The following is a 16,638-nucleotide window of genomic DNA, read 5'->3' as shown; positions in this document are numbered from 1 at the left end:
AAATGCCATACTGCATAAAACGCTGCCTATACAGTCTCGCATAACGTTGGCTCCTGTAGCTTTTTCGTCAAACTTTTTTTCCTTAAAATGAAACCCCCGCCTTTTTGCGGCTAACGTCCATGCCACAGTCACCCTTAGCTTGTTCAATCGACCTTTGTGTGCGGAGCAGTCTGTGGTGATTTTTTTAACTCACATTTTAGGGAACTGAAAGCGGCGAGGGTTAAGCGGTATCGGGTGTAACATTGTTTTTATATTTGCCGCAGTTTGAAGGAAAGTTTGGAAAAAAAGATAATCATGGCAGTTAGTTGAGAATAGAAGAAAAAAAACCGACGTTGCTGAGCAAGTGCTACAACTTTTGTACTGAAAACTTTTCGCTATACAGTTTCATTTAAAACGTTCATTAGCCAATCTTTGTTACTTGGAGGGCTTAGAGACTAAAATGTTGTAGGCCCGTGTGCTCAGATATGGGCACACGTTAAAGAACCGCAGGCGATCGAAATTTCCGGAGCCTTCCACTACGGCGTCTCTCATAACCATATGGTGGTTTTGGGACGTTAAACCCTACATAGCAATCAATCAAATTACCGATATGGTAGGGCTGCGAAAAACATCAACACGTGCTCTATATGGCTCTGAACAATACTGCGATGATTGAAGACGCTTAGCGCCCATGTTCGTTTATTTATTTTTTCGTGCTGCTAAGCTGAAACACCCTGTATATATGACATCAAGAGTGTTGTCACTCGGAGTGCACATGAAAGTACTTCCTCGTCCATCACACACCAGGTATTTTTTAAGTTTAGCATTCGAGATTATTTTCAACACTTCTTTCTAAAAAAATTGTTCTAAAATTTTGTGCACACCTCCACATAGCTGAACGCATGCCGCGTACAGTGCACAGAAATGAAGACACTTGTACACTTAAATTTTTTCCTGCCTTATAAAGTAGTCTGGAGACATGTTTTTACTCTTAAAGTAAGTCTCATGCTCACACAAGTCGCGCAAAATAATGCATTTGCTGTTCTTTTGTAGTTGTTGTCGTTGTTGTCGTTGTTGTTGTTGTTGTTGTTGTTGTTGTTGTTGTTGTTGTTGTTGTTGTTGTTGTTGTTGTTGTTGTTGTTGTTGTTGTTGTTGTTGTTGTTGTTGTTGTTGTTGTTGTTGTTGTTGTTGTTAAAAACTCCTTAGATGCCCCCTAACATTTCCTGCGGGTAAATGATATCAAATCGTGACACCCACACAAGGTGCCATCAATGGTACATACTTTTAAAAGCGTTGTTGATCCTCACTTGAGGACATGCTGAAGGAGTGGCAGGAATAGTTGCAAATCGAAATACAGTGCCACTTGGAAAAACTTATTTAGGGTCTCCACATGAGATGAGGTATAATGAGGTTAAAACTTAGAAATATGCCACTTTCGTTCCTCCAGTTTGTGAATTGTGACAGCGGCTAACGCAGGATAATGCAACGAAGATCCCTGCTATTCTTACCTTTTAACGCGATTAGCGTTAAACAGCTCGCTTCGCAGGAATTGCGGCAACGGCGTCGTTGGTTGTGCGCAAAAAACGATCATCCCATGCATGACCGAAAAATCTAAAACGATGCAAATAAAATAAATGATAAAATCCAGTACCACTTTGGGGATCGAACCCGTGTCGTTTGGGTCGGAGAGGGGATCGAGGTTGTGTCGTTTGGGTCCGAGTGGCAGGCGGATGTTCTACCACACGGCCCCGCGTCTGCTTGTAAATACAGTGAAAATAACTTCCTCTGCTTGGAAAGGCACTGAAAATGCTTCGCGCAAACACAGGTGTCCTGTATGCGTGCTTCACAGTACAACATGAAATATTGCAGCAATAATGCGTGGTATACAAGTGCACGTTGCCATCAGATGTGGTTTAAAGCCGGTCATCTAGATAGTTGGAAAAGATTCCATGCACTGAACAATTTGAAGTAGACACTAAGGACGGGACATCGCTGTAGCGTTCAAGGCGAAGCTTTAGGGTCCCCTAATTTTTGCTTTCCTCCTCAATCCGAAATATGTTAACATTAAAAGGGAAGATAACTGCGACGCATTTAGTTTATCGTACGTAAGTCTATTGGAACTTTCTGTCGACATCCGGAACGCGCTCCGACAATCATGTCTGCGGGAGACGTCGTAGTGATAGAGTGTCCCCAATAAAACTGAATCGGCGGTGAACAGCCGGAAGCTTCCGAGTGGTGTAACCGTGCTCGAACTCCCGCAGCGTTGGTGGGCGTGTCGGCCAGCAAGGTCTATGCAGTCCTTTTATGTGGCGCGCTCTGCGAGCACTTCGGGTCACTCGTCGTCCTTCGTTAGGGAGAGAATTTAGGCCAGAAAAGAAGACGGCTCCCTTCCTAATTGATGGGGCCCTCCCGAGAGGCGTCTTTGTTGCCGAGTTTCTAAAGAAATGCGCACTCTCTCGCACAGCGTTGGCCTGCGCATTACTGCCGTTCTTTTTACTCCTGCAATATGTCTTCACACTGCGGTACCGCTGTAATTTTTCTCTCTTTCTTTTTCTTTTTGTCGATTATTCATGCGTCCTGTGTTCTGTGCGAAAGCCTATAGCACGTCGCACTTTCTTTCTTAAAGGACAGCGTTGCCTGGGAAACGTCGCTCGCACCGCTCATATGTCTTAATATTGCGGCGCCTTTTTCTTTTTCTCTCTCTCCTCGTCGTTCCTTCTTTTGTTTGCTGTGACGCCTTCCCGCCTTTGTCCTCCGAAGGCGTCAGCTCGCTCGTCTTCGCCGCAGATGACAAATGGCCTCTGCGTTATGCAAACACTCCGCGTCCGTCTGCGCACAGCCAAAACCACGATAGTCGTGAATCCTTCAGTTATGCTGCCGCGGCAGCTATTCGGGGAAGGGACCTGGAGCTGTGATTATGAGGTGGTGTAGTTATTATGCAGCGTGTTTATTTCGGCGCGTTATTGGGCATGGCGCGCAGAGTGCACTCAAGACAAACGCCTCACTTCGACTTAGCTTTTATGCGCCGTTACGCGCTATTAGGCATGCGGCTGCTGCGCAGTAAGAAAGGAAGTATGCGGAAGCACGTGGGAGGGGCCACTTCTTTTCTTGGGACCGTTGCCTCCTCAGTCTACTGCATTGTTGTCCACGCCTTTTAGCTGAGTTGCCTCCCTTTTGGATCGGCCCGCCCAAGGTCGATCCAAATAGGTGGCCAAGCCTCGCGCGAAAATCTGTCGAGAACCCATCGCCAACGGCGCCAACGAGAGGAGTGACAGGTGCTGCGATTGAAACGCGATATAGGTGTGAAGGAAATGAACACTAACAGCAGGAAAACATGTTTTCTTCAAGGGCGAAGTAGTGTCTTTGTTTTGCAAATGACGTTTATTTCCTGAACCGTATTACGTAGGCGGAACGTGCAAACGATTTATGGCAGTATTTAATTTTTTACGAAAAACCTTTCCCTCGGTGCCCTTTCAAGAGAGGCACACGTCATTATTATTCAGTACAGCTCTTGCTGTGCATGAAAAAGCGAGATCGCTAATTCACTTGCGACGACGTGCTCCCTCACGCGTCTTGGTGAGAAAGAGAGAGAGAGAGAGAGAGAGTGTGTGTGTGTGTGTGTGTGTGTGTGTGTGTGTGTGTGTGTGTGTGTGTGTGTGTGTGTGTGTGTGCGCACGTGTGTGTGTGTGTGCGCGTGCGTGCGTGCGTGTGTGTGTGTGTGTGTGTGCGTTGTGTGTGCGTTGTGTGTGCGTTGTGTGTGTGTGTGTGTGTGTGTGTGTGTGTTCGTGTGCGTGCGTGTGTGTGTGCGTGTTCGTGTGCGTGCGTGTGTGTGTGTGTGTGTGTGAGAGAGAGAGAGAGAGAGAGAGAGAGAGAGAGAGAGAGAGAGAGAGAGAGAGAGAGAGAGAGAGAGAGAGAGCTCTTATTTAGTTCGGGCAAAACGCGACGGGACCGACAGGTCTAGCCTGCTGACTCGATCACGGGCACGCTGGAAGGATTTGGTTTTCGAAGACGAGACTTCGCATGAGCGTGTCCCACTCTTCCTTGCTGAACGTCGGGCCCAAGCGACCCGCACTGCCAGAGCACGTGAGGCAAAGTAGCAACCTCGATACAGGCCGCGCAAAAACTATTCGTGTATACTTCTGGATAGATACTATTAAGATACGCCGAAATCGGGTAGGAGTTGGTTTGCGAGAGTCTGAGCATGACCGCTTGCGGCCATACTTAGCTTGGAATGAGGTGTCGGAAGACACTTCTCTGTATATAAGTAAAGAACTTGGTTCTCATATTTTGCGGTGAAAATTTCATTTTTTGTTGTGCGCGGGGCTGTGGTGTGCGTTCCATCGTGTCTGTCTTCATCATGTCGTTTCATCATGCATGTCTTCGTTACGCGCAACGGTAATTGATCGAATTTGTGTACCTTTTACTACATTACATAGGTGCTGATTTTGTGCAGTCCAATAAAATAGCGTTATTGCAACCATCGAATAAAACTGAAATGTCAATTTTTGGCGCGAATATTTGCCATTTCTTCTTGGAACTGAAGCGCGCAAGCAATGTGCACTTCTGGAAACCGGCGTATATGCGAAGCAAATAAGCAACGCTGCAAATGTGAGACCTACGCTGCAGTTTGCATAAATCCATCTGTGGAAGATGTCACGTACCCCGAATAAAAGTTCCAGGAATAACTTTCCTGGCAAAGTCAAATCGCATCAAAAGACAGTGTACTTAGACGCATCTGTCTAGACATGAGTCGATATTTAGCTGGCGTTGACATGAAGCGCACTCCTCAAGGACTTGCATACTCGCCTTAACGCGAGTTCTTAGCGATCAGAGGCACTAGAAAACTATTTTATGTCAAATTTAGTGCTTCTGCCAACAACGTGACGTCGCTTGTTTTTTTTTTTCTAATATTGCGTCACATTCTCTGTATTTTTTGTTCCGCCAGAAGTGTTTCCTCCTCACACAGATGGTGCTAGGCCCCATTAGCGGGTAATGCGCCTCCCTTTCCCGAACGTGGGGGCTTTTATGGAGCGTACCTTGGCCCACCTATAACTAAGCTACAGCGCCAACTGGTCACGTCACATGATGATGTCATACAATCACATCATCATGATGACGTAACAAACTTTTTAATGTGTGGCGTCATGAATGACGTAGGTGGCGCGGTTGTTTGCGGCGCTTCATTTACCAGCTATGTTTCGTTCAAGACCCGTGCAACGGGATGCGCGCGGCTTTTCGCACAAACAATTCAAAGCTGGCCTGGAGTACTTCGCTTGTTTCTCTTTTATTTCACCGTTGTGTGGACCACCATCATTCATTGCAGAAGGCGTGTGGCAGCTCAACTTCAGCCCTCTACTTGCGACACTCGTGGCTGTCATAGGAGGCCTCGCAGTCATCGCCATCGCCATAGTGATCGTCATGAAGTTCAGGGACCGCCCTGACAATGATAAAGGTTGGTATTCATTGTGTTTCGTTACGGGGCAATTTTGAAGGGCGTGAATTCGTTTTCTGGTCATACAAACTTTCCCTTCGCGAAGTCTTGGTATAGCATATTTGTGGTCGAAGGTGTAACATAGTGGACGAAAAAAAAAATCCTCAGGCGCAGTCGTGGCCGAGTGGTTAAGGCGATGGTCTTGAAAAAAAATCCTCGGTATGACAATAGAACATCTAGTGTGTTCCTGTGATCATTTTTCGAGCTAACGCGACGTGCTACGCAAAACACTGAACAAACTAGATGTTAGACCTTTCTCTAAAGCCCTCGAATAGTGACTTTAAACGCGTCGCATGCCATTCAAGCGACGCGGGCGTTGCTAGGCTATCGCGTTTCCAGCATTACCAGCAAGGTGGCGCAATGAGCGCGCGGCGGCATGCGTTCTCATCCTCCCACGCGTACTTTGCCCCTCAGAGTGGGGAAGGTGGGCGCTCGCTCGCGCGCCCTTATTTCGTGGTCGGGACGATCGTACGTTTTGGCTGGCATCGGGCTTTAACTAGAACGTTTCTGTTGTAGTTACCGGACGCATAAAGGTCGCTGCAATTGTTGCACAATCTCCGTTTGCGAAAAGGGCGCGCTTTTCAGACACATCGAAGTAACAATTGAGACGCTTATTCGGGTTCATCTGTACCTGTGAGTACGATTCGTGCGTCATTTGTGCTTGGAAAACGCGGGGCACGTTTTGATTCGCTTGCCATTCGGCGCATGACCTTCCAATTTGTTGCTATCGAGTTCATTGCTTCGCCTTTGCGTCAAAGCTGTGACCTTTTTGTTGTTTATTTTTCTCCCGCTGCTTCCTTGCGACAACAGAGTCGCAAAGCGAACCAAGCAGTGTTGTTGCATTAAGTGTGCTTAGTTGCCGTGCAAGGGCAGTAATAATACCGATAGTACATTTCGAAAAACACGAGCGCGACCAACCGTGACACCATGGGCACGTCGGTACCTCAGCGTGAGACCGGTCGAAAAATGCACAACTTTCATTGCTAAGATTTTCTATGCACGAAACGAAATGAAATAGTCATAGCCTCGTGCATTTATTCGGCCATGTTTATTATACATATAGCATTTCAAATTCGCATTTCCAAATTCGTTTTATACTGAATCGCGTTCATTTGCTGTTTGTCTTCTTTTTGTTCTTTTCAGCCCAAAAACGACTCAAGAAGGACGACAAGTAAGTTCATGCATTATTCATTGTATGATGATAGAAGTCCAAAGAATGGAAGGTGGATTGCAAAAAGGGTTTTTTGAAGGACCAGCTGATATACGACACTGCGTGAAAATAGCGCAAACATGGGGCTAAATAGAGGTAACACACAAAACAAGCGCTGACGAACGATTGGCGCAAGTTTATTGCGTCGAAATATATATATATATATATATATACTAAGGAAAAACTAACAAGAAACAAAGTCAAAGACTGTCGCATGGTCAATGATAAAGTTACACTGAAAGTACGCCACGAGCGAATGTATCACATTTAACTCGATTAAAACCCTACTTCTTTCTTTGTGGTTGCACTCCACTCTTCCATGACTGTGAGGCGCTCTCAAGATATTGAAATCGGATCGAGCTTGAAATCGATGAAGCCTTTCATATAAAGAAGAGGGGGAACACATGCGTCAGCGAGCCCTTAATCACCCCTCTGGAGAGAGTGCTTTAATCAAGTTAAATGTGATACCTTGACCAACGGCAGACTTTCGTTGTAATTTCATCACGGTGACTATGTGGCTAAACTGGTTGCTTGGGCGTTTTGGTACGACACATTCGAAGGAAACAGCGCGAAAAACGAAAAACAAGACAAAGCACACATACAGAGCGCTGACTTACAAGTATTTATTCTTCAAAGCCCGCATACATACTTATACTGTTTACTGTGTTGTATATTTATCTACCAAAGCTAGAAAACTAGTTACCGACGCCTTCTAATTGATGTATATTTTCTATACATCATTTAAAATATATGGCATTCGATGAAAGATAGATATAAATATTAAAGCGGGTACGGTGATAGTACCGACCGTTTGGGATGGAAGAAAGGGTGGATGGTGAGGGGTAGCCACCGTCGAAAGCAATAGGGTTCAATGCGGATGGTAACTATACCTGGTTAGCAGCAGCGTTTACAGCATGGGTCTAAAAAATAAGAAGCAGTACGGTAACTTTAAATATTCAGAGGTAGCTCTATATGGAGGGACCAAGGATGATCGAAGTGTACCGATATAGTGGAGTAGATCTAGAGCGAAAAACCCTTTTTTCGGCGTAGTGCGCCACGTTCTTTAGAAGGTTGATTATAATGCCCGAGGGATGTTTAATGACAGGGTAGCCGAAACCCGTTAACCTCCCTGCATTGCTTGCGAAGCGTGGGAACGAGGCATGGCCACGGAGGAGGCACATATAGCACTTGAACCCTAGAATAAGGTTGCCGGAAGGCCACGGCCTTCGACACTCTATGGGCAAGAAGGGTCGACGACGATGAATAATGAACCCTTAAACGACCGCTGCAAGACAGGAAGAACGAACTGCGTTGTTCTCTGCTGGCGTTTTCTCGTCGTTTTCGGCGAATTTCGTGACGCCAGCGCTCGGTTCGTGCGGTGTCGGAAGAAACTAAACTTTCGATGGGTCCTTATACGAGAGGTATGGATTGTCAATTTTGTGCTACGCTGCTTTTCCACGGAGTCGCACGCCCGTTCTTCCTTACCTGCATGACTACCGTGCGGGATCGACTGATTTCACTATACTTTCCGTACGTCTTCGACTTTCAAGTCGTCTTTCAAGTCGATTTGGCAGCTCTTCCGTGTAATTTCGTTTACTCTTGACGCCTGTCAAACCGACAAAAATAAATTACTTTAAACGGCCTCTAAGACACTCCGAGTTCAAAGACGATAGTGTGGTTTCTTTTTCGCTTAGCACACAGTATCAAGAGCATGTGCAGAGCAGATTTAGAACATCTCATTAGGACACGCGCAGCCTTCTCAAAAGGCAGACGGGCCACACTCGGCATCTGCTGCCCGCCGACCCCTGACAGCTCCACGGAAATTTAATAAAAGTCTCACCATGAAGCGCAGAAAGGTTTTGCAATATACTGTTGTCAAAGCGGCCTGGTTCGAGCGGTGTATAGGAGGGGCCGACGGATTCGTGTGAAGGTGTCAGATGAAGTTGCTCCTCATTCTTTAATCCCCTTTCCCACGTTATCCCCAACGTCGGCCAACCATCAACCTCTTCTTTTAATAAAGATCGCATTCATTCATTGAAAGAAATACCAAGGAAGTCACCTTACTTTACAAGAATAATAGTAATGGGCGAAACTAACTTCATTAGGCTTACAAGTTGTCGGTAAGCTGGTCTGCCGTAATTCCATTGCAACCGGCCCGTGGATTTTGTAATGCAATTTAATTGCAGATATTGAGTTACAAAAAGTAATTAATGATGTAATATTTATTTACATTATTTGGGTATTTTTGTCCTCCCTGATTGTGTGCCACTCGTGCTGTGGGGCGAAAGATGACCCAACAAGCTGGCGATTATGTCCCTTCACTAACAGTTCAACGTGGCGAGATAAGGTAATGGAGAGGTACGCCGTGGTGGTGATGCGGTTATAAGGTATACCCGGCTGAAGGTCACGGGTTCGGTACCTGTCGCGGCGGTCGAATTTTGATGGAGCCGAAATGCTGAAGGCCCATGCGCTTTGACTCACGCGCGCGTTAAAGAACACCCCCATAGTCAAAATTTTCGAAAACCTCCACTATGGCACGTCTCATATTCATATTGTAGATCGGCGCCCAAAACCTTGCATATTATTATTATTATTAGTAGTAGTAGTAGTAGTAGTAGTAGTAGTAGTAGTAGTAGTAGTAGTAGTAGTAGTAGTAGTAGTAGTAGTAGTAGTACGGCAGTTTTTATCACGGAAAGCAGCTTCGGTATGATTTGTACGTCTTTACCGTATCTTTGACGCGCCGGCTAAACTTGAACTTACATGTACATCCAAGTTTAGCCCTACTACAGCCGTACATGCAGGACTGTAGTAAACAGCAGTAGTGGCCGTGTGGTTAAGGCGATGCAGGGCTGTAGTATGGCCATCACGATTTCCCAAGTGCAGGTGTCAAATATAACTGATCTGTCCTCCTCCAGGTGTCACATGCCACTACAAAAGGACACCGACGACGCCAACGACATGTATCATGATGAAGAAAAATGCCCAGACATAATCCCAGGTATGATAGAAGTTCGCTCGAAAACGTCGGGCTCGAAGTGTGACCTTTGTTTTGGAATGCATTACAGATGTTCGGTTGGGAAGCACGATCGCAGGACCCGTCTTGGAGAGCAGCTTTGGCGGCGCCACGAAATCTTGGGAACACTTCGGCCCCATCAGCCGAGTTTCTTACCACAAGAACCCGGTGGGTTTTGCTTCCTCTGTCAACGGCAAACTAAGACAAAGCAAACGAAAATGCGAGAAAACCGTGCTCTCCTAACATTTCTGTGATGGCTTCATATTTAACATTAGCTTTTTCATAACTTACAGCACTGATAATGAAACTAGTTGCATTTGTCATGTAGAACTGTTCCTGAATCATGCTTTGTTATTCCTGTTGTATCACTTATTTTTTGTATTTCCATGTCACTTTTTTCAGTAGTATTGCCATAATGCTGTCTATTGATTGCATTGTTACTGTCAATCAAGCTCGCTGATCATCGATCAGACGTTCAAATAGTTTTGCTGAATTTTTTTAATTGTAACTGCCTCACTCATGTAACCATAGGAGGTCCCCCTGTCAGTTTCTCTGAAACTTTGGGACCTCCTGCTGTAATATTCTAACCATGTAACTAAGCTGAATTCTTTAATAAAGTTCGCTTAACCCTTCTATGAGTAGGCGAAGTAGCAGGCGCGTTAGGAACACTTGAGTTTTAGGTTGCAGATAGCATTTCAGTGCATATACGTGTATAAAATGTCAAAGCCGACAATATGAGCAATTGATTTCACGTACGGCTAGATGTATGTAATTAGTGATCTAAGGGTAGTTATCATTAAAAATGCTACATTTTCCCGAACCATCATCACCAGCAAAAAGTTTCTCCCCATCCTTAATCAACTCGGCTGTTGTGTCATCTTCCCCAGGCTGTAATTTACCAGACAGATTTTGCTCGCCCCTGCTTAAGCTTAAGCTTAAGTATAGTGAAACTTTATGACGGCAGGATATGTGATCCGACAGCGCGTGGCATGCTTAAAGCCGACATCTTTTGATAATCAGCTTTTTGTTCACAATAACATGTGACGTAATATACTGCAAGGTATTCCACAAAAAAAAGAACACGGTATTTTTTTTCCTTTTATCCGTTTATACGTAATTGCAAAAGTGCACTTGGTGCACGCTGTTCTTAACAATGTTCGTCTGGGTTAGTATATTTACAACGATCCGGGTAATAAATTTATTTCTTTGTTTCTCTCTATTTCTTTTGTTTGGGAAAGGTGCTACTATGCTGTAGACGAGTGTCCGTCCCATATCAAAAAAGGGTGCGCGAATGGATTTGTTCGTAAGGCATTCTTTAAATTTCACGGCGACCACGGTTTGGGGAAGAGTCGTCTGGCGAGGTAAGAAAAAAATTATAGCTGAAGAAAACGCGCACTCTCCGACTGAAATAGAACACAAAACAACAGCATTGACGTTGCGGTGCCCCATACTGACGCTTTGTTTACAGTGGTTCGTGAACAAGTCAGCCGTATTCGGTGCCGGAACGTCAATGCTGTTGGTTTTTGTTCTACTTCAGTTGGAGAGTGCGCGTTTTTTTAAGCTGTCAATTTCAATAAAGAGAGCAATAAAAACAGTGAGAATTGCGTTCTGCTTTCCTTTTTTTTTCTTTATCGTGCTGGCAGCTGTTCACTGAAAATGAATTCATGCCGCAAATCTTTTTTTTTTTTGCTAATAATCTGTTGTAAAACGCCCTTGATAGTTCCCAGTATATTTGTAGAAAAAAGTTACAATATGCCATACCGCTAAACAAACCTTAATAGCACCCATCATGTGTGCTCAACTGTTTCCACTGTCAATGTATTTTATACCGTTAATTAAGTGTAAACTGTCTAGCCATGCTTGTGCCTTCCGAATGGGAATATTTGCTATAGGCACACGGCAATGCAGTTTACAAGATCTGATGGCAGCGCCAGAACACTCAGCCTAGCGGGTAGGCGCAGAAAAACCCAGTCTTCCTATGCGTAGCCTAGCGAGTAGACGCAGCCAAACCGAACTTGCACGTGCATATTATTTTTTTTTAGTTGTGAGCAGGGGGTCACGGCTGATTATGTAGGCGTTCAGGAAGCATTCTTTCAAAACGCGCCAAAAAGAGCATTGACACTTCAGCGTCTCAATGTGTTCAGCGAGAGTTTCGTTTCCTTGGTATCCCTGGTGGTCGGTACCAACAATGCTGAGGTGGCCCAAAAAGCTTCGTCGCGCCCTCTGGTCCACTGTCGGGTGCCTATTGCAACGTCTTGCATGTCCCTTCCATGCTCGGGCACCAGCACCTGTGTATTACTGGCTCATGCCTTCACCGGGCCCAGGTACAATTTACGGGCCCGGGTTTCACTTTGATTCATCGGGCTGGGTTTGGGCGGGTACATTTATACGAGTTCCGGTCCCTGGTGCAGCCCGGGCCGATAATTACGGCCCGTGCAGTGCTCTACACCCGCCATGGTGCTCGACTGCTGATCCGCAGGTCGCAGGGTGCCATTTTTGTCCCACGTGGTCCTTTACAGTCCATCATCGCAACTATAATCGGAACGACAAGTTATATGCTTCGGCAGCACCGCTGCTCAAGTCGAAGGACTGCTAGAGCCTACGAGACACGAGAGCTTGCACTGCCACTCGATATGAATGCCCTGCTGCTAACTTGGTTCATAGTCCCTTAGAAGCGTGGCGGTTTAAACTAGTTGGTAGGTCATGTCAATTGTTATAGCGCAAACTGAGAACGACGACATCATCTTGTCGCTTTGTGGTCGTTCTCAGCTGGCGCTATAACAATCGTCGTATAGTCACACCGACGTCCGCTCACACTGCACCATTCTCGAAGTCAAGTCGAGATTACTCTCGAAATAACCCTTCTGGATGTCTATAGCCGGATACAGCTTCAAAAGTCCGATGCATTTCCTCCTGGAACGTTCATGCACACTAGCCTGCACCAATTGGCGAGCACGCCAGACAGACGTCGTGATCCGGACGGCCGGTGAGCCCGCCTTCGGACAAGTACGGTAGATTGGGCGAGTTTGTGCGTGATAAAATCGCACTGCTATAGCGCAGCTCCGTTTTAGCGTGAAGAAAGGATGCAACAGTGAAGTAAAAATACAGACAACAGGATATGGGCGAAGATACTACCGAACAGAACACGGCCAAAGTACCACAGTCGATCACCTCTGCGAGTGAAAAAAAAAATAGTCTCGCTCATACACTCGGCAATGTCCTCTACGGGGAACATTTCCCAGTGCATGAGCGAGACTATTTCTTTACTCGCGGAGGACTGCCGTGGTTGGGTCGTATCGGCAGAGCCTCTCCGGAGTCAAGTTGTATCCAACTATAGGTATATCGCTGATGCCATCGCGACGGTACAACGGTTACCGCTGACCCGAAAGTGACGGGTTAGACACCGGCCACGGTGATCGCATTACGACAGAAGGAAAATACTGGAGGCTCATAAGGTTAGAGTTGTTGGCACGTTGACCAACCCCAGCTGGTCCAGAATTCGCGTAGCCCTCACCTATAACGTGCCCCCATGATCGTTATCGTGGTTTTGGGAGGTAAAACGCCAGATATTGATATTGTAAGGCAGGTGCGGATCCAGCCACCTCATATTATGGGGTGGGGTGGGGGCGGTCGCCTGAAGCAACATTGGAGAGGGGGGCGTGGTCATGGCTTTTTGTTGCTTTTACTAGCAGAAAACACCTTCATAGCATAAATACTGTTACTGTGAGCTCACAACGATTTCACTCAATTGTCCTGATTGGTGATATGAGGATTACTATACAAGCACTGAAGTGAGGGGAGCGACACAGACTTGGGGGGAGGGGTATTTCCCCCTCCCATTACTCGCCCTTTGTGTCCCCCAGGCGGATATAGAGAGCGATCGCCCTCTGTATCCACCATTGTTGCAAGGTTATAAATTGGCACTGCTGGAAAAGCTGGCCGATGCTTAGCTGCGGTGGTCATCATATATGGTTGCCCCAGCGTGGCATTCGTGGCCAAGTGAAGCGGTTGGCTGGTCGCAATCGATGTGCTGCTGCAACTTTGTGCCAGCAAAGAGCTAAAATCGGGCCTCTCCTGCAGGAATGGGGCTCTCCAGTCCGGGAAAAGGACACCATCTTGTTGACACCGTTGCAAGAATACTCCGCTTACTCGGAGAACAGCAAAGACAAGTCTGAGCTGTCAGTCGGACAGCTAACGGTGAGTGTCGGATGATTTGATTAGCGCTTTTTTTTTTCACTGGGATAAACATGATTCATCACCACTTGCTGTACACTGCAGAGGTCAAGGTTATCCTTATCAGGCATACAGTAGTAGCACGAATATCAGTGCGCTATTGTAAGCCTCGTGCGTGCCAGAAGATCTACACCGTGAGCAGTGTAAAAATTTAAAAACCTCTTTTTAGCGCGTCCTCCCAGTAGCAGAACCATTGAGCTGCAATCCGAGATTCGCAGCTTTCCATCTTGAACATTGGGGCTGCTTTCCCGCCAACTCTTGAACACCATCTAGTGTAAGCAAGGTCCGTTATTAGTCACAACAACTTTGCTGTAATATTATATCGATCTATCTATCTTATTGCGTCGTCCCGGAGAGAGATAACCAACGCCGGTTATCTCTCGCCAGGACGAGGCAACTTCAAGACAGGAAAATGTTTTATATGCTGCTTTCATTGCAACGAACGTAGTCACCGGCAACACGGGTTTCGCAACACGTCCAGTTTTTTCGCGTGCAGAACAAGTGGTATATTCGTTTCATAGCCGCGTTTTCTGACAAGGAAAGTCATGTTTCCCACGAAGCGCTGTTGGCTCAGCGGCAGCGCATTTTTGGCATTAAGTTGCATCGTTCCGCCGATCCGTATCTGCTGCGGTTACTGTACGGGCGGGCGCGCAGCGCTGTTACTTTATCAAGATCACGTCTCGCGAGCGTCCTAGTCTCTAAAGTATATAGGGAGTTTTAGAATACGGTTTGCAAGCGCTGCTGGCGTTGCGGGCGCCATACGAGCTTTAGAATAGCGTTTGCCCTGCTGCGATCCGCAACGCACGATCGCAGCGACACCGTAGCCTCGAAACCAACGCTTGCGGGCCGCCATCACCGCACGCAATCGCGATTTTTTTCGCGTGCGGTCCGCGAACGCCGACTTGCGTTACGACGCATGCACAGTGGCAGCGACCGCACCGCAAGGGCTCGCGGTACGCTATTCTAAATCTCCCTTATATCTCACACCATGGTTTGGGTTAGCGTCTGCGTGCTCGGACTGATTGATGACGCAAGCTGCGGATGGCTAACATGGCCTCCATTCCTCACTCAAGTTAGCGCAACTGAAAAAAAAAAGTGTTGAGTCAGGACGGACACTTTGGCGCAGCGTGTCGCAATTTAAGAAAATTTCATGCTTTTAGCGCAGCTCGGCGTAAAAATGGGGAATTGTATAAAATTGGCGCCATAGGCGTAGCTATTGCACCCCTGCATGTACTCCTCTTTGTTTTTCCTTTATTATGTGTGTTCAATATTTACTCAAGGGCTATAGAGTAGCCGGCGCCAACGTCTCCTTATGATGGATATAGGGGTCAATCCCCTCTTTCCCCCACCATGCCCGAAGAAAAATGCCGGACATTAAATAAACTTTATTCAATCATTCCACGCAGCGAACAAATGGACGATGACAGTGGGATGAAAACCATCCATGGCAAAAAGCAACAATTTCATAGCTCTGTGGGAACGTGCATTTAACGTAATACATTTCGTTTCTGCCTAATGCTGGTAACATGCGAACTGAAATAGATTCAATTTTATTTTTAAAAAACGAATTATGTTCCGATCTCTTTAGGAATGATCTTAATCCTCATGGGTGTCCCATCGATCGTCTACGTTTTTCACTGATGTATGGCGAGAGAAAAATGGAAATTACATTACGTTTGATAATAAAATCATATTACCGCGCTACTACCCCACGCTGACCTAAAAATTCCAAAAATACCCTATTATAGGGTAATTATACCCTACGGTTGTCAGCACTGTCACAGAGTTAGCCTGATGCGAATTGCGTCTTATGAATTCAAATAATCTGTATGCCTTACTACCAACTGCAGCTGTATGAGTATTCCATGGAAGACCATATAACAAACGAACGCCGAGGTATTTTATTGAGGACACATAGTCTATGTGCTTGCAGTGTTCAGTGTGTAGTCGCATTACACGGGGTCAGCTGTACTTTCTAATCTGCTGGCCTTTTTTTTTCACTTAGGTCAATTTGCATTTGCCACACATTGTACCCTTTACTGTGATTTTCTATATCAGACTGAAGGTAGCAGGCATCCTCTGGGCGTTGTCTGTAACTTAACGCAGTCGTTCGCAAATAATCTGCGGAATATCATTACCAATATCAATAATGTGAACAAAGGCAATGCAGGTGCGAGCAAAGAGCCCTGCGGTACTCCGGACTTGACGTGAATGAACAGAGATAAATGGTAAACAGGATAAATAGAGTAAATGAAAAACATATTGGTACCGGTTAGCAACGAGTTGATCTACCTAGCAATTTTTTTTCGTATTTATGTTAAGACATGTCAAATGATAAAGCGCAAGTTAAGACCCTTTTCGAAAACCTTCGCGATGTCTACACATATAACATCAGTTTGGTGTAAAGAATGAACAGAGTGATTAATCAATCACTAGGAGCAAGTAATTAATTTTATCAGCTGCGCGAGAACTACCAGGCAAGAAGCATGCTGACCGATAAAGTTGTGTTTTGGGAGATACCTCATGACAGCAGGTTAAATTACATCTCTTAGGCATTTGTAACGTATATGCTAGTTAAATATATGGTTTGTAACTTTATGTGCAACACGGGTCGCCAATTTGAACATGGGAATTAAGCGAGAGGAGTTCCAATCATACGAGACGCCCCCCGTGTCAGTATACTGATGTAAGAGTAACTACAATGTTATATAT

The 16,638-nt window shown here is 45.8% G+C and overlaps 1 protein-coding gene across 2 annotated transcripts in view; it reads left to right on the top strand.

Annotated features, from left to right (window-relative positions):
- LOC119172582 (neural cell adhesion molecule 2-like) overlaps window positions 1-16,638 on the top strand; it is a 239,290-nt gene that overhangs the window by 214,410 nt on the left and 8,242 nt on the right. For both annotated transcript variants that reach the window (XM_075892528.1, XM_075892529.1), the window contains 5 exons: window positions 5,303-5,431; window positions 6,614-6,641; window positions 9,596-9,678; window positions 9,746-9,861; window positions 13,774-13,890. In XM_075892528.1, the coding sequence (XP_075748643.1) occupies window positions 5,303-5,431; window positions 6,614-6,641; window positions 9,596-9,678; window positions 9,746-9,861; window positions 13,774-13,890 (473 nt within the window). The remainder of the gene's footprint in view (window positions 1-5,302; window positions 5,432-6,613; window positions 6,642-9,595; window positions 9,679-9,745; window positions 9,862-13,773; window positions 13,891-16,638) is intronic.

This window comes from Rhipicephalus microplus, chromosome 4 (assembly GCF_043290135.1).
Source record: "Rhipicephalus microplus isolate Deutch F79 chromosome 4, USDA_Rmic, whole genome shotgun sequence".
NCBI classification, from domain to species: domain Eukaryota; kingdom Metazoa; phylum Arthropoda; class Arachnida; order Ixodida; family Ixodidae; genus Rhipicephalus; species Rhipicephalus microplus.
This window is presented reverse-complemented; position numbering and strand designations above follow the sequence as displayed.